General features: G+C 45.5%; 1 protein-coding gene and 1 long non-coding RNA gene across 7 annotated transcripts in view; one reads left to right on the top strand and one right to left on the bottom strand.

The window, feature by feature from the left end:
• LOC124006691 (collagen alpha-1(XXIII) chain-like) overlaps positions 1 to 17,007 on the bottom strand; it is a 729,230-nt gene that overhangs the window by 8,723 nt on the left and 703,500 nt on the right. For 2 of the 6 annotated variants that reach the window (XM_046316762.1, XM_046316764.1), the window contains exons 6-24: positions 15,368 to 15,394; positions 15,146 to 15,172; positions 13,399 to 13,425; positions 12,973 to 12,999; positions 8,888 to 8,947; positions 8,472 to 8,543; positions 6,782 to 6,898; positions 5,312 to 5,347; positions 5,203 to 5,229; positions 4,881 to 4,934; positions 4,729 to 4,791; positions 2,705 to 2,770; positions 2,454 to 2,498; positions 2,305 to 2,349; positions 1,600 to 1,689; positions 1,440 to 1,493; positions 1,263 to 1,319; positions 825 to 851; positions 509 to 577 (exon numbers count right to left, since the gene is read on the bottom strand). In XM_046316762.1, coding sequence (XP_046172718.1) covers positions 509 to 577; positions 825 to 851; positions 1,263 to 1,319; positions 1,440 to 1,493; positions 1,600 to 1,689; positions 2,305 to 2,349; positions 2,454 to 2,498; positions 2,705 to 2,770; positions 4,729 to 4,791; positions 4,881 to 4,934; positions 5,203 to 5,229; positions 5,312 to 5,347; positions 6,782 to 6,898; positions 8,472 to 8,543; positions 8,888 to 8,947; positions 12,973 to 12,999; positions 13,399 to 13,425; positions 15,146 to 15,172; positions 15,368 to 15,394 — 990 coding nt within the window. The remainder of the gene's footprint in view (positions 1 to 508; positions 578 to 824; positions 852 to 1,262; positions 1,320 to 1,439; positions 1,494 to 1,599; positions 1,690 to 2,304; positions 2,350 to 2,453; positions 2,499 to 2,704; positions 2,771 to 4,728; positions 4,792 to 4,880; positions 4,935 to 5,202; positions 5,230 to 5,311; positions 5,348 to 6,781; positions 6,899 to 8,471; positions 8,544 to 8,887; positions 8,948 to 12,972; positions 13,000 to 13,398; positions 13,426 to 15,145; positions 15,173 to 15,367; positions 15,395 to 17,007) is intronic. The other 4 variants (XM_046316765.1, XM_046316766.1, XM_046316763.1 and 1 more) reach the window with 4 other exon arrangements.
• Positions 6,366 to 7,695, top strand: LOC124006694. Its single transcript, XR_006833822.1, has 3 exons — positions 6,366 to 6,651; positions 7,085 to 7,126; positions 7,394 to 7,695. It is a non-coding gene; the product is annotated as an uncharacterized LOC124006694 (long non-coding RNA).

Genomic DNA, 17,007 nt, shown 5'->3' with positions numbered 1-17,007 from the left:
ATTTGACTTTTAAAGATGAATTCTCTCTAAAATAATTACACATAATTACATATTCTAAGATACTTTTTTATGTTTACAATTAATTTACACATTATAATTCAGTTCCACCTTATTAAATTTGAAATAAAATACATTTCCCAGATTGCATCAAACACTTCAGAATGGAAGGTGATCAACCTAATCTCACATATATTAATAAATAACGTGTGACACGTTTCAGTTGTAATCAAATGGTGTCTGTATTCTTTGCAGTAATAAGTGTAAGATGCTGTTGGTAAAAGATTAGTAAAAGGAATGATAACGGTATCCTTTATGTCTCAGCAGAATTGATTTACATTCAGTTCTACTTCCTTCAACTCAAATTCAATTCTAATTCTGCTTCCTGTGGGGTGTGTCCATTTCAAATTAGTATTTCAAATGATGGATTGAATTGAATTAAATTCCTAAATTCCGAATTGACCCTAACCCTGACATGCAGTCTGAGTGAGACGGAAAAGGACATATTTACCCTTAACCCAGGAGGACCTTTGTCGCCTGCATCTCCCTTATCTCCTTTCACTCCCTCACCTGGTTCCCCCTGTGAGACATTGACAAAAACACCATTTCAAGCTGGTGCTTACATTTTTCCTTCTGAATTGCAATCCATCTTGTCTGTGACTTTCTATAAATACACATTCCATTCACTATTCTCCACCCAGCATTTCATTATCTAGTAGGGCTAAAGTTTGAATGACAGGGCATTCTAGTGCAGCTTCAGTAACCTAAAGAACCCTGTGTTGTTTAGTTTTAGGGGCGGGAGGAGATCAGAGCCCTGACTATCTCACCTTGGGGCCAGGCCTGCCATCAAGTCCCTGAAAAACACCATTTCTTATGTCATTCTCTTTGTAAACACTGTTCATCACAAGAGCCTATAACAGAACATAGAGCATTAAAAAAAAACATGAATAGCATTGGAGATGTACTAGGTTTCTCTGAGAACAAGTTGAGGCTATGGAGTGTTGGTCAAGGATCTAAGTTATTTGCTGAGAGAATATATATAGAGAGAAAGTTTAAGCTTTTGATATTCCCCCTATAATATATAATATAAGCCCTTTAGCAGACGCTTTTATCCAAAGCGACCTACAATCACGAGTGTATACATTTTACGTAAGGTTGGTCCCAGGAATTTAACCAACTATCCTGGCATTGCAAGCGCCACGCTCTACCAACTAGGCTACAGAGGACCCCCTATCATGAAGAAGACAGAGGGACCAGTTACCCACCATGAAACCCTGGGGCCCGGGAGGCCCTGGAGGGCATGGGATAGAGATCCTCTGGGCCTGGAGCAGAGAGCACTAGTGTTAAGATAACCAGACGTTACACAATCATATAACACAACTAGACCTTGGTGAGGTATCACACTTAACAGATACAAGTTTGGAATCTAAACCGTTACTGACCAGACTGTCCTCAAACCTTGAATCCCCTCGCTCTCCCTTTTTACCGTCAGCTCCCTAAGAGAGAGAAATAAACCATATGGACAAAAGGCAGGGCGATAGTAGACCTCTGTGCCCATAGCCCATTGGGTATCCATCAGGAGACAGCTCATATCACACCTACCGCAAGTCCAGTTTGGCCCATCAGGCCTCGCTCTCCCTTCTCCCCTGCCACTCCAGTCATCCCATCATCACCTCTATCCCCTTTGGCTCCCTATAAGAGAGGAACATGACGGGGTGGCAGCGTAGCCTAGTGGTTAGAGTGTTGGACTAGTAACCGGAAGGTTGCAAGTTCAAACCCCCGAGCTGACAAGGTACAAATCTGTCGTTCTGCCCCTGAACAGGCAGTTAACCCACTATTCCTAGGCCGTCATTGAAAATAAGAATTTGTTCTTAACTGACTTGCCTAGTAAAATAAAGGTTAAAAAAAAAGCTAACAAGAAAAATAGCACTGAGGAACGCTGCTCATATTGATTTCATAGTACAAGAATAATTAGTCATTACAGGTCATGCCATATTGTTACTTTGCCATTGTAATGATTTGTAAGCTTGTTTAGTCTAAAATGAAACTATGATCATATGCTATCCATTTGTTGTTTGTATGCTGTTCTTTGTTTGCCATTTTAATATTTCAGAATTAACCAATGATATTAGGCCACTCTTGGCCATGATTACAAGACACCTGTGTCTTTTGACACTATATAAACGAGTCATCCCGCAGTGTTTGTGATTACACCCTGATGAAGACAGCTTGGCTGTCGAAACGTTGGTAATTACATTTTTGCATCCGAGATCCTAGTGTGAGGCTCACTTTTATTTTCAAATTTACCTTATCCCCATCAGCTCCAGGTGCACCAGGTGAGCCTGAGTCTCCCTGTTGGCATGAAGGACACAGGTAAACATGAGAAGGGGAAACATGAGGAGACAGGTAAACAGTAGGACCACTCGGACACCTCTTCAAACACAACTAACTCTCACCTTTGACCCTTGGCCTCCTGGGGGCCCTGGTGGCCCTGGGGGACCCTGCAGGAAAAGAAAAGTAGAAAAGGAAAGTGAGAATACACACGTCACAGGGGACTGTTACACAGAATGCATATCGAGACAAATATTATGGCGTGAGGGAAACTTTTAACAATAAATAAAATGGTATATTCTGACTTTGTGGGGTTGTAATGCAAAGCAGAATGTTGTTTTTGATCAACATAAAAAGGACCCAATATAGAACTCACCTGAACGACTTGGCCAAGGCCGATGTTGTCATAGGAGCCAGGAACAGCCTTCTCTCCTGGTAAGCCCTGCAGAGGGAGACACAGACAAACACACAGAAAAAATGAATTAATAAAGATAAATAAAGGTATTGGAAGGGCGTCTCCTGTCCCCCCTTCTCCCCCTGCCCCCCCCTTCTCCCCCTGCCCCCCCTTCTCCCCCTGCCCCCCCTTCTCTCCCTGTCCCCCCCTTCTCCCCCTGCCCCCCCCCTTCTCCCCCTGCCCCCCCCTTCTCCCCCTGTCCCCCCCTTCTCCCCCTGTCCCCCCTTCTCCCCCTGTCCCCCCTTCTCCCCCTGCCCCCCCCTTCTCCCCCTGCCCCCCCCCTTCTCCCCCTGTCCCCCCTTCTCTCCCTGTGTCTCCTGTCTCCCCCTGTCCCCTCCTTCTCCCCCGTGTCTCCCTCCCCCTTATCCCCCTGTCCCCCCCCTTCTCCCCCTGCCCCCCCTTCTCCCCCTGTCCCCCCCTTCTCTCCCTGTGTCTCCTGTCTCCCCCTGTCCCCTCCTTCTCCCCCCGTGTCTCCTCCCCCTTATCCCCCTGTGTCTCCTGTCTCCCCCTTCTCCCTCTGTGTCTCCTGTCCACCCCCTTCTCCCCCTGTGTCTCCTGTCTCCCCCTGTGTCTCCTGTCCCCCCTTCTCCCCCCGTGTCTCCTCCCCCCTTCTCCTCCTGTGTCTCCCCTTCTCCCCCTATGTCTCCTGTCTCCCCCTTCTCCCTCTGTGTCTCCTGTCCACCCCCTTCTCCCCCTGTGTCTCCTGTCTCCCCCTGTGTCTCCTGTCCCCCCTTCTCCCCCTGTGTCTCCTCTCCCCCTTCTCCCCCTGTCTCCCTGTTCTCCCCTGTGTCTCTCTCCCCCTGTGTCTCCTCTCCCCCTTCTCCCCCTGTCTCTCCTGTTCTCCCCCTGTGTCTCTCTCCCCTTGTGTCTCCTCTCCCCCTTCTCCCCCTGTCTCCCTGTTCTCCCACTGTGTCTCTCTCCCCCTTCTCCCCCTGTCTCCCTGTTCTCCCCTGTCTCCTCTCCCCTGTGTCTCCTCTCCCCCTTCTCCCCCTGTGTCTCCTCTCCCCCTGTGTCTCCTCTCCCCCTGTGTCTCTTCTCCCCCTTCTCCCCTGTGTCTCCCCTCTCCCCCTGTGTCTCCTCTCCCCCTGTGTCTCCTCTCCCCCTGTGTCTCCTCTCCCCTTCTCCCCCTGTGTCTCCTCTCCCCCTGTGTCTCCTCTCCCCCTTCTCCCCCTGTGTCTAATCTCCCCCTGTGTCTCCTCTCCCCCTGTGTCTCCTCTCCCCCTTCTCCCCTGTCTCCCCCTTCTCCCCCTGTGTCTCCTCTCCCCCTGTGTCTCCCCTCTCCCCTTCTCCCCTGTCTCCCCTTCTCCCCCTGTGTCTCCTCTCCCCCTGTGTCTCCTCTCCCCTTCTCCCCTGTCTCCCCTTCTCCCCCTGTGTCTCCATTCTCCCCCTGTGTCTCCTCTCCCCCTGTGTCTCCTCTCCCCCTGTGTCTCCTCTCCCCCTGTGTCTCCTCTCTCCCTTCTCCCCTGTCTCCCTTCTCCCCCTGTGTCTCCTCTCCCCCTGTGTCTCCTCTCCCCCTGTGTCTCCTCTCCCCCTGTGTCTCCTCTCTCCCTTCTCCCCTGTCTCCCCATTCTCCCCCTGTGTCTCCTGTCCCCTCCTACATAGAGTGAATACATACAGTAAGAGCTCAGCATGCCTGCCATTCCAGTGCATCCCCACTGAGCACAGACTTCAGTTCAAACACAGTTTTAAATCAGTTGTCAACTAATGTGCATTCAAAGTGAAATCAACAAAGAACAATTGCAACTAAAATCAATTTACCACCTTGATTCAACGTCATGACATTGACATTTATTGATAAAAATGTTGTGGAAACAACATTGATTCAACCAGTCTGTGCCCAGAGGGTCAATATATAGTGCCGAATGTCTCAGGGTCATCGCTCTATGTAACATCAATCTTTTCTTCATCTTTCAAGACATCCATTTCCAAATTCCTCCTATATTTACCTTCATCCCTGGTAGTCCATCAAGGCCAGTCCTGCCCTGGTCACCAGCAGCCCCCTGCTCCCCCTGTCACATACATGGAGATAGAGTGAGACTGGGCAAGAGAAGGGGGAGGAGGAAGAGGAGGAAGAGGAGGAAATAATACGATGTCACACCTTTAGCCCCGGAGACCCCTGTGATCCAGGCACGCCCTGCTGTCCATCCTCACCCTGCAAGACATTACATTCATGGAACATATTCATTAACCTGCAAGACATTATATATATTATTTTATTTTCATTGGGGAGTTTACATGTACAATATTCAGATTAATTTAAATTCATAATTCCATAATTAATCTAAAGACATTTAGATTATTGACATTAGATTATTGAAATTCATTAATTAATCACAGATGATTTAGGTTACATATATATATATATAATACAGGTATACAGGTGTGGAAGTGTGTCTGCATGAGAAATGTAGATATTTGACCTTCTGTCCAGGAGGACCCATCAGTCCCTGTGTATAGAGGACACGTTATCAGCATGATGTGTGGCATATACAGTCCACCTTATAATATCAGAAATAAACAAATGCTTACATCTAATCCATCGATTCCATCTCGACCAGGTGAACCCTGTGAAGAAAGCTCAAGGTCAATCATCCATCCAAAAGTGAAGTTCTAAATGATGAGCAGAGCAATTCCGTTGATCTTCCACAAGATGGCAGTATTTCACACAAATACATAAAAAGTGTTGTTTTCCTCCAGTAAATTAGTGACGCTGCACCTACTAGGATGGTAGAGCAATTTGCATTTATAAAAAAACAAACAACAAAAGCAAAATGATAATTCTTAATCCCCCTCCTCTCAGTGAAGGCCTACAGTACCCATACTCAAAAGGCAAACAGCAGGCCGAATCCTGACCCAGAATCAGGACCCACAAATATTATTGCATTCTTTTAGATTTTGGTCGAGATTCAACTCCTTGTATCACATGAAAACACATGAGACATGAAAAATGTGTAGAATTGCAGGAAATGAGCTTTAGAACTGCGCACCTTTCTCTCTGCCAACAGGAGGGGTTTGAACAGTTGGGGTCACATGGGTTGTGAGGTGGCCTAAGCAAAGAGCTCCTGTAAATTTCTAAATATTGTATTATTTTTATGTTGTTTATTTTGCAACTTAAATTTTTGTTAGCTTAGTAATTTTTGATTATTTATATATCGATTCAGCTGTGTCATAAGACTGGCAAGTCAGTTGTCTTGTCAAGATAGCCCAGAGGCTAGCTAGCTAGCTTATGATTTGAATACAACTGGAGATTAGCACAGGCTTGGACATCACAGAGGCTTGCTGTAGTTTTGAGTGGATCTCTCACTCCAAAGTGGACAATCCCAATAAGTGATGTGCAGTGAGCCTCTGGCACCCAAGTTAAATCTAGCGGATGTAGTACCACTGGCTTCACCCAGGTGGGTATTACATGTTGTTTGAGGAGAATCTACCCACAGAGTCTGCAGAGAGGCAGACTCTGCAGACTCTGTGGGTAGAGAGCCCCCCCCGTACTGGATGTGACCCCTACTCAAGTCTGCTTCAGGGCATCGGAGGAGCAGAGAACAGCGTGGTGGAGGAGAGTGCTGAGGGTGGGAGCGTGATAGTTCTTGACTGTCTTTCAGGAGACTATTATAGGCTTGGCCATGTGTGGGATGTGACCTGGACGCGCCAGCCTCTGTTGAAGACCAACAACTGCATGTACTTTTGTTTTTTAATCGTCATTGAGATGATCTGTATAATGAAAAGCGCTATATAAAATACATCTATTATTATCTCTCCTACCAGTAAAAACGGAAGGGATCCTTGCCACTACTTCGCTTTCCAACCAAGAATGAACTGAGGAGCAAACTGAAGTAGAGAGGAGATTCAGTAACTCTTGGAGGACAATGGAAGTAAATAAAAAAGCATATTTTTTGTTAAACCAACTAATCGTCTTTTGGCCTTTCTTCTCTCTCCTATCACAATATGTAGTGAGACGACTGTAGTAACAGGGATGAGAGGAGCAGAGCTGTCTTACTGTACCTGGTCTCCAGGGGGTCCTCTGGGCCCATCCTTCCCTGTGTTCCCAGGGGGTCCTCTGGGCCCTGGTGATCCAGGGGGCCCCGGGGGTCCAGGGGGGCCAGCCTGACCCTGGTCACCCTTTATGGACAGGGAGGGAGAAGTATGAGATGAAGAAACAATCCCAATTCCCACAGTATTATAAATCAAACAAGTTGCAAAACAATTATATTGTGACACCCCAGACAAGTTACTGAACCACTTTCAATATCTTCAGTTTGAGCAATGTTCAGTAAAGTTCATTCAAAACTTTGTCTCTTTTCACAGTGTCTGGTGTTTGCCGCCAACCATCTTCGCCAATGTGCAAAAGTAAGTCTAAAACTCTAAAACTCCTGCGATGCATAACATTCACTCTATTAGACTGTTGAATGACGGATGTGGTTGTATTCAAAACAAGATGTTTAACAGTCATTTATATTGTCAAGTACACAACAAGCTATTCTTATTCTCCAATTTGCATAGTTCTGACTGGCGTTCCTTCCACCAATTATCATCCACAAGCAATGTCATTTATTCAAACTCACTTTCCAAAGAGGCAGAATTGACTTTCCCACTCATTTTCTCTCTAATTCGAAGCAGACATGAAAACAAGTGGCAGAGTGGCAAACAGAGAAAGCTTGAGACCAATAACATTGTACATGTGTGAGATGTAAAAGAGTGAGGAAAAGTCACAGACGAAGAGAGGGGGAGCCAGCTTGAAGGAAGAGACAAGAAAAAGTCACAGACGAAGAGAGGGGGAGCCAGCTTGAAGGAAGAGACAAGAAAAAGTCACAGACGAAGAGAGGGGGAGCCAGCTTGAAGGAAGAGACAAGAAAAAGTCACAGACGAAGAGAGGGGGAGCCAGCTTGAAGGAAGAGACAAGAAAAAGTCACAGACGAAGAGAGGGGAGCCAGCTTGAAGGAAGAGACAAGAAACAGTCACAGACGAAGAGAGGGGGAGCCAGCTTGAAGGAAGAGACAAGAAACAGTCACAGACGAAGAGAGGGGGAGCCAGCTTGAAGGAAGAGACAAGAAACAGTCACAGACGAAGAGAGGGGGAGCCAGCTTGAAGGAAGAGACAAGAAAAAGTCACGGACGAAGAGAGGGGGAGCCAGCTTGAAGGAAGAGACAAGAAAAAGTCACAGACGAAGAGAGGGGGAGCCAGATTGAAGGAAGAGACAAGAAAAAGTCACAGACATAAGAGAGGGGGAGCCAGCTTGAAGGAAGAGACAAGAAAAAGTCACAGACGAAGAGAGGGGGAGCCAGCTTGAAGGAAGAGACAAGAAAAAGTCACAGACGAAGAGAGGGGGAGCCAGCTTGAAGGAAGAGACAAGAAAAAGTCACAGACATAAGAGAGGGGGAGCCAGCTTGAAGGAAGAGACAAGAAAAAGTCACAGACGAAGAGAGGGGGAGCCAGCTTGAAGGAAGAGACAAGAAAAAGTCACAGACGAAGAGAGGGGGAGCCAGCTTGAAGGAAGAGACAAGAAAAAGTCACAGACGAAGAGAGGGGGAGCCAGCTTGAAGGAAGAGACAAGAAAAAGTCACAGACATAAGAGAGGGGGAGCCAGCTTGAAGGAAGAGACGAGACAAGAAAAAGTCACAGACGAAGAGAGGGGGAGCCAGCTTGAAGGAAGAGACGAGGCAAGAAAAAGAGGGCTGAGATGCGCCCATCGTACCTTCAGGAGGCGTTTGTGAAATGTGTGCTGGTCGCCAGAGAGAAAGCCGTGGTCAAAGCGAGGGAAGACCATCTGAACCCAGAGAGATATGGAGAAAGGGAAGAGAGGGAGAGGAGCCACCAGAGACACAGAGTAAAATAAAATTAGTTAGAGAGAGAGAGAGAGAGAGAGAGAGAGAGAGAGAGAGAGAGAGAGAGAGAGAGAGAGAGAGAGAGAGAGAGAGAGAGAGAGAGAGAGAGAGAGAGAGAGAGAGAGAGAGAGAGAGAGAGAGAGAGAGAGAGAGAGAGAGAGAGAGAGAGAGAGATTAAACAGTCATTTACAACTGAGAGATGGAGAAGGAAGCAAAAAGAAGGGACTGGCTGGATGGAGACAGAGGACCCGGTCAATGAGAGACGGGTGAGGAAGGTGGGACAAACCTTGACCGTGAGAATCTGATTACTGAGCAGACCTGCAGAGCCCGCAAGTGCAGGGAGTCCCTGGGTTGAGGTTTAGACAGCGTTGGAAAGAAGAGTTAGGATGGAGGGAGGAGTGAGGAGGGGTTGGGTAAGAAGGGGATAATGAAAGACGGGGGTGAGTAGAGTGAGAGACAACAGAGGGATGTTATTGAGGTTATTGATCCATCTGTGTTGGCACAGTTCCAGCATGTGTAAAGCTGCTCAACCATAACTGTAGACGAGAGAATACAAAGATAATAGCCCTTCTGTCTGGTTTCAAGCCTTAAACAATAGAAGCGCAGTTGTCTCGCGGCCCAAAGTTTTATGATTGACTTCATATAATTATCGACCGTCCAAGGAGAGATTCTGGCAGTCTGGTCCATGATGTTTGTGTCAGAGCTGTGGTCAATATGAATTGCTTTGGGTTTAGTGGCTTATTCTCCCTCGTATCGACTCCAGTCAATTCAGGAAGTACACTGAAATTTCAATTGCTTTTCAAGGAAGGAAATTTGGAATTTGGCTTACTTTCTGAATTGACTGGAATTTATATGGAATTAACCCCCCCCCCATGAACATGGTAGTAGACTGTACGGACACCCTCCTGTATGGACACCCCCCTGTATGGACACCCTCCTGTATGGACACCCCCTGTATGGACACCCTCTTGTATGGACACCCTCCTGTATGGACACCCTCCTGTATGGACACCCCCTGTACGGACACCCCCTGTATGGTCACCCCCTGTACGGACACCCTCCTGTATGGACACCCTCCTGTATGGACACCCCCCTGTATGGACACCCTCCTGTATGGACACCCCCCTGTACGGAAAACCTCCTGTGAATTCACATACACACTGAAGTGCTAAAAGTGCATAACGGTGCCCTCCCATGTCTCCTATGAACTCTAAAGAACGCTGCCCTCCCATGTCTCCTATGAACTCTAAAGAACGGTGCCCTCCCATGTCTCCTATGAACTCTAAAGAACGGTGCCCTCCCATGTCTCCTATGAACTCTAAAGAACGGTGCCCTCCCATGTCTCCTATGAACTCTAAAGTACTTATTCCTTAAGAGTCCCTTTGGACTGCCGACTAGGAAACAATGAACTCAAATGGAAACCAGGCCAGAAACAACTTTGAGACAGACTGAGAGGGCTCCAGATGGAATGGAATGCATATGTTCAGTGTTGTAGTATTCAAGACCACATATTGAGTTTTTCTGTCTTGTCTCTGTGTCAGATACATTTTTACTCAGACTTGACTAGGTTTCAGACAATGAGAACTCATGTCTTCCCGAGACCGGCAGAGTAAAAATTATAATAATTATCAGCTCCCATTCATTCAGCTCATAAAACCACTTCGACAGGCCAAATATCCACACTCCCTCATGACCCATTCATAATTTATTGCCTATTGAAACCTGGGCTTCCTACTTCACTAGTAACATTAATGTCCTATACTTTCGTTGAAAAATATCGTCAAACTTTGTTGCGCTCTTCAGAATGAGAACAATGGGGGAAATTGTTTGAAAGTTTCAAGCTCAGTATTATTAGGGGAGACCGGGGGAGGTTGTTACATACACTGAGTGTACAAAACATTAGGAACACCTTCCTAATATTGAGTTGCACCCCCCCAATTCATCTGGGCATGGACTCTACAAGGTGTCGCAAGCGTTCCACAGGGATGCTGGCCCATGTTGACTCCAATGCTTCCCACAGTTGTATCAAGTTGGCTTGATGTCCTTTGGGTGGTGGACCATTTTTGATACACACAGGAAACTGTTGAGAGTGAAAAACCCTGCAGCGTTGCAGTTCTTGACACAAACCAGTGCGCCTGGCACCTACTACCAAACCCAGTCCAAAGACACTTACATCTTTTTTCTTGCCCATTCACCCCCTGAATGGCACACATACACAATTCATTTCTCAATTGTCTCAAGGCTTAAAAATCCTTCTTTAACTTGTCTCCTCCCCTTCATCTACACTGATTGAAGTGGATTTAACAAGTGACATCAATAAGGGATCATATATTTCACCTGGATTCACCTGGTCAGTCTATGGTGTTGCTAAAGTTTTATTTTCTCAGTGTATATTGTCTTTAAAAAAAATCTAATATAAACCTGTCTGGGTCAGTGATCATTTATAAACCTGTTTGGGTCAGTGATAATTTATAAACCTGTTTGGGTCAGTGATCATTTATAAACCTGTTTGGGTCAGTGATCATTTATAAACCTGTTTGGGTCAGTGATCATTTATAAACCTGTTTGGGTCAGTGATCATTTATAAACCTGTTTGGGTCAGTGATCATTTATAAACCTGTTTGGGTCAGTGATCATTTATAAACCTGTTTGGGTCAGTGATCATTTATTGTGGCTCTCTGCATTCTTAACACCTGTCACGCCTTGGTCATTGTATCTTGTGTTTGTTATATGTTTGGGTAGGCCAGGGTGTGACATGGGTTTATATGTTGTATTTCGTATTGGGGTTTGTATTAATTGGGAGTGTGTATTATTAGGGGTGTGTCTAGTTAGGCTTGGCTGCCTGAGGCGATTCCTAATTGGAGTCAGCTGATTCTCGTTGTCTCGGATTGGGAACCGTATTTAGGTAGCCTGAGTGCGCGTTGTATTTCGTGGGTGATTGTACCTGTCTCTGTATTAGTCACCAGATAGGCTGTAATTAGTTTCACTCGTTTGTTGTTTTTGTATTTTCAGTTATTTCATGTACATCATTTTCTTCATTAAAAGTCATGAGTAACCTACACGCTGCATTTCGGTCTGACTCTCTTCAAACAGCAGACAAACTACATTACATCACCATTCTCAATAATTCTGCTGAAATATGAACACAGAAATACTGGACTTGTTGAACTCTTATTATAGTCGCGAGTTGAAGCAATTACAATTTACTTGGTCCCAGACCCCTCGCCCCCCTCCCGGTTCCGGCCTTGACTCGGTCCCCCCGTAGGGGGTCTCGAACACATCATTGCATCTGCCTCAACAACACAATATAAAAATGAGCTAATGTGTAAAGTATGTTAATATCTAAGAGTAACTGATGGTAAACTAATTGCTTCTTAATAGAGGTATATGAACATGACTAACCGCGGTGCTACTTGCCTTGACCCGGGCAGAGAGGACAACAGTAAGGAGCCCAACAGTAAGGAGCCCAGTGTCCGATGGGTCAGACATCCACATGTGCTCTACGCTGGGCTCTGCCAGATGTCTACACTGCTCCAAGAGCTTTAATTCACATCCAGGGTCAGGAGAGGCAACACAACACAGGCCCAAACAGCTGCTACACTATAGTACAATTCCAGTGACATGTACTCCTGCCAAGCTGCTGTTAACTGGGACATTTACACATTCACACCCTTATTTCTTCACAGTCAGAGAGTACAGATTTGCGGGATATTGCAAAGATAACTCAGGCAATGAATTAAATAGACAGACAGTCTAAGGCAGATACTACAGTAAGACTTGATGCTAAAGTAAGTGTGTGTGGGGGGGGAGGGGTAACAGTCAAGTGAATCTATGTGTAATATACTCAGGCATTTTATCAATCAAAACAGGTTGCCAGGTTACCAAGATACATCAAAGACAACAGCCTGAGCAGAGAGATGTGAAGCTGCTCTCTTTTTGTTTCTCAGAGTACACATCGTTTTGTTGACTATATGAATCCAAAGGGCATTCTTGCAGTGCCAGAAAAACATGGGTCTTTCTTTAGAGATCTAGACTTATGTGCACAGTGAACAGCAGAATGTATTTTAGGTGGGGCTTAAATACAATAACAGGGCAATAGTAATTTAACATGCCAGACCAGGGCACCTGTTTCTAATAGAAGTGTGTTGGGTTGTGGGTTACAGGGGAATCAGTAGGGTTGCCTGATGGGGCTATATATATAGCAAATGAAACATGAGTTTCTTCAGGATTCCTAATTTGACATGGTCCATATCTCTCCCTGTGGTGGGAGGCTAAAACTGTAGGCTAAAACAATGGATGAGGGTATGAGGAGCTGGTAAAATGAGTTCTGGTGGTATTTGAATGATATTATGACATATTTAACTCTCTCACCCTGGGCCCCATATCTCCTTGGTCTCCCTAGAAAAAAACAGGACAATTAGAAATTGTTACATCAAATAGGAAGTGATCCGATAACAATCAGACAGGAAGTGATCCGATAACTATCAGATAGGAAGTGATCCGATAACTATCAGATAGGAAGTGATCCGATAACTATCAGACAGGAAGTGATCCGATAACTATCAGATAGGAAGTGATCCGATAACTATCAGACAGGAAGTGATCCGATAACTATCAGATAGGAAGTGATCCGATAACTATCAGATAGGAACACTACGGGGGATCACGGTATACCACAGGAATCAAAGGTAGAATGCAAGTTACTATCATGCTTCCAAAATGTCTTTGCATTTCATGTTTCAAATTGTATCATAACTGAATTAATTGTACAATAGAAAAAGGGGTGTTTTGTCATACCTTTTCTCCTTTTGGCCCAGACATTCCCTGATGACGACAGAGGAGAAAAACGAAACAGGATCATGAACAAGGAAATACTGGACTATAACGATCTCTGACACATCACATTCCTTCCAAGATATTCACAGCGATTCTTTTCACTTTCAATGCAAATACCACCCCCCCCCAAAAAAATAAAAATAAGTCATGCCTTGTACCTCTGACAGGGATCAGGGTTGTGTGGGTTTGAGCAACACAGCTTTTGTTCACTAATGAACTCTCTGTGTCTCTTACAATGGCTGGAGGACATATTATGAGTTCAGGCCTCGAGTGCATTACACTCTACAATGAATTCTGTGATGTCTTCTTGGAGTGTGTTTAGATTGAATGGGCTTTGTGAATGAATGGACACAGGCAGTTTATAATCAACACACAGATTGAGTTTCTATCTGTAGTTTCTATCCGTATATATATATTATACTGGTGTTGGAGCGTTGGGCTGCTGCATGTTCCTAAACTGTAGAATAACAGGAGCCTCAAAGCCCAGACCGTCTCCACACGCAAGGCAACATCTTTACACAGGTCTTGCAACCATTTCCTCTGTATATAGTACACATCATTGAGTAATTCCATGTGGGGATGGATGCCATATAATATGATGGTGTGTTTCTGTGTTCTGTGCCCATCAAAAGTAATTACACATTTTTAATGAGGTACAGGGATAGTGTTGAAAAGCCAAGGCCTTCGGAACTATTTAATGAATCAGATCATCTTCTAAGAAAATGGTACTTTAAATCAACTCTGGCTAAATTATAAGTAGCCTCTATTTCACTTTCCAAACTGTCTAAACAGTTGACCAATAAAAAATTGATTTTTAAAGAGGCTCACCTCAGTCAAGACACACCCCATTTATCCCCTTGGATATAAACACAGGTCTGGCTTCAGGGCTGGCTTCAGGGAAGCCTTCAGGGCTGGCTTCAGGGAAGCCTTTAGGGCTGGCTTCAGAGCTGGCTTCAGGGAAGCCTTTAGGGCTGGCTTCAGGGCTGGCTTCAGGGAAGCCTTTAGGGCTGGCTTCAGGGCTGGCTTCAGGGAAGCCTTTAGGGCTGGCTTCAGGGCTGGCTTCAGGGAAGCCTTTAGGGCTGGCTTCAGGGAAGCCTTTAGGGCTGGCTTCAGGGAAGCCTTTAGGGCTGGCTTCAGGGCTGGCTTCAGGGAAGCCTTTAGGGCTGGCTTCAGGGCTGGCTTCAGGGAAGCCTTTAGGGCTGGCTTCAGGGAAGCCTTTAGGGCTGGCTTCAGGGAAGCCTTTAGGGCTGGCTTCAGGGAAGCCTTTAGGGCTGGCTTCAGGGCTGGCTTCAGGGAAGCCTTCAGGGCTGGCTTCAGGGCTGGTTTCAGGGAAGCCTTTAGGGCTGGCTTCAGGGCTGGCTTCAGGGAAGCCTTTAGGGCTGGCTTCAGGACTGGCTTCAGGGCTGGCTTCAGGGAAGCCTTCAGGCCTGGCTTCAGGGAAGCCTTCAGGGCTGGCTTCAGGGCTGTCTTCAGGGCTGTCTTCAGGGCTGGCTTCAGGGAAGCCTCATATAGCACACAGAAGAATGGATACACTATATATTCCATTTACCATGCTCTACCAACTGAGCCCTATTAATGAGCTGACAGGTAGAGAACACTGGAGTGTTTTGGCAGACGGTCAGCTCTGCTACATCACATGTCCACATCTGGCGTTTGATCATCCAAAACGTGGAGTTATAGAGAGATTTAAAAAGATCATCATACATACCTGGCTTCCCATAGGACCAGGACCACCCTGTATATGGAAGACAATGTTTCATTCACAAAATGATCACATCACAAGTCGTTCATGGCAAGAGTAGAACACATACAATGTTTATGGTAATTAAATAAACACATCGTTAATTAGAGACGTATTGTATGAAGTAGACTGTGAGCTGAATATCAACATCGTTATCACAACATTAGCATGATGAAGAAGGCTACTTACAGGCTTCCCATCCATCCCAAGTGGGCCCTAGAATACAACAACATGGATAGAGGAAAAATATTATGTTTAAGATGAACACAGTTGTGTACAGTACATTCATGTTTTGGTAGCAAAAATATCATATCAATTGGGTGCACTGCTGGCCAAATGATTTAGCAGGCCATAGACAAACATAGGTAAAGACTCCAGTCGGTCTAGAGTTCACATGTTCACGGTATAGCAAAGTCATTATGTAGGTCGCTGTCCAGTGCTGCACAAGTGCTGAAATGCTCTTGAACTCTGTCCAAAGAACTATCATAATATTCCACAGCCATTGAAGTGAAAAAGACAGATGAATGAAGCAAGGATTCAAAACAAAAGAGACATACATCAACTGTTCTGTGAATACTGTGGGGGTGACCTGTGAGTCCAACTGGGCCCACATGTGGTTTTGTCCTGAACACAGAATTTGGGCTCACATCACTGTTATTATTGGAGCGACTTCACAGGCTAGTGCATTTCCCTGTTGATCCCAACTAAGCATGTGGGATGCCAACACACGCAACCCAATGCATCTGGACCTACTGCCAGAACAACTGGCTCAAACCTTTTTTGTCTGAATAGAATGAACCATTTGATGTTCACCCAATGTGTGACTGCTTGAGACCACAACATAACACCTTTTAAGTTCCTGAGAGATGGATAAGTTGCAGCAGCATCATAAAAACATTGTTTCATTGAGGAGAAACTTGTGAAAGATGCAGTCAGTAGACTTGTTTGAATTATTTATGTAGTACAAGATAGCTGTTCAGTAGACGGGGCTGTCTTATCCTCCTGACGTCCTGAAAAATAATGTCCCCCTCTACGTCACAATGGGATTCTATAAACTATTAGCGTACGTTGCTATATTAATTTGGCAGGGGGACACTATTTGGCATGACAGGCCCTCTTATGGTTTTAAAATTAACTTAGCCTTAAGATGCTTTTGGGAAACCAGGCCGAGGAGAGGTGCAGGTGACACAATAGCTGAACCACTTAACTGGAGCAATGAGGGAAGACCACTATAGTCTAGGACTGGAGGTTGTGAGGGAAGATCACTATAGTCTAGGACTGTAGGTTATGAGGGAAGATCACTATAGTCTAGGACTGGAGTTTATGAGGGAAGATCACTATAGTCTAGGACTGTAGGTTATGAGGGAAAATCACTATAGTCTAGGACTGTAGGTTATGAGGGAAGATCACTATAGTCTAGGACTGGAGTTTATGAGGGAAAATCACTATAGTCTAGGACTGGAGGTTATGAGGGAAGATCACTATAGTCTAGGACTGGAGGTTATGAGGGAAGATCACTATAGTCTAGGACTGGAGGTTATGAGGGAAGATCACTATAGTCTAGGACTGGAGTTAATGGAAGATCACTATAGTCTAGGACTGGAGTTAATGGAAGACCACTATAGTCTAGGACTGGAGTTAATGGAAGACCACTATAGTCTAGGACTGGAGTTAATGGAAGACCACTATAGTCTAGGACTGGAGTTAATGGAAGACCACTATAGTCTAGGACTGGAGGTTATGAGGGAAGATCACTATAGTCTAGGACTGGAGGTTATGAGGGAAGATCACTATAGTCTAGGACTGGATGTTATGAGGGAAGACCACTA

This window comes from Oncorhynchus gorbuscha, linkage group LG20 (assembly GCF_021184085.1).
Source record: "Oncorhynchus gorbuscha isolate QuinsamMale2020 ecotype Even-year linkage group LG20, OgorEven_v1.0, whole genome shotgun sequence".
Classification (NCBI taxonomy): domain Eukaryota; kingdom Metazoa; phylum Chordata; class Actinopteri; order Salmoniformes; family Salmonidae; genus Oncorhynchus; species Oncorhynchus gorbuscha.
The sequence above is the reverse complement of the archived record's forward strand: the minus strand, read 5'-3'. Positions and strand labels throughout refer to the sequence as shown.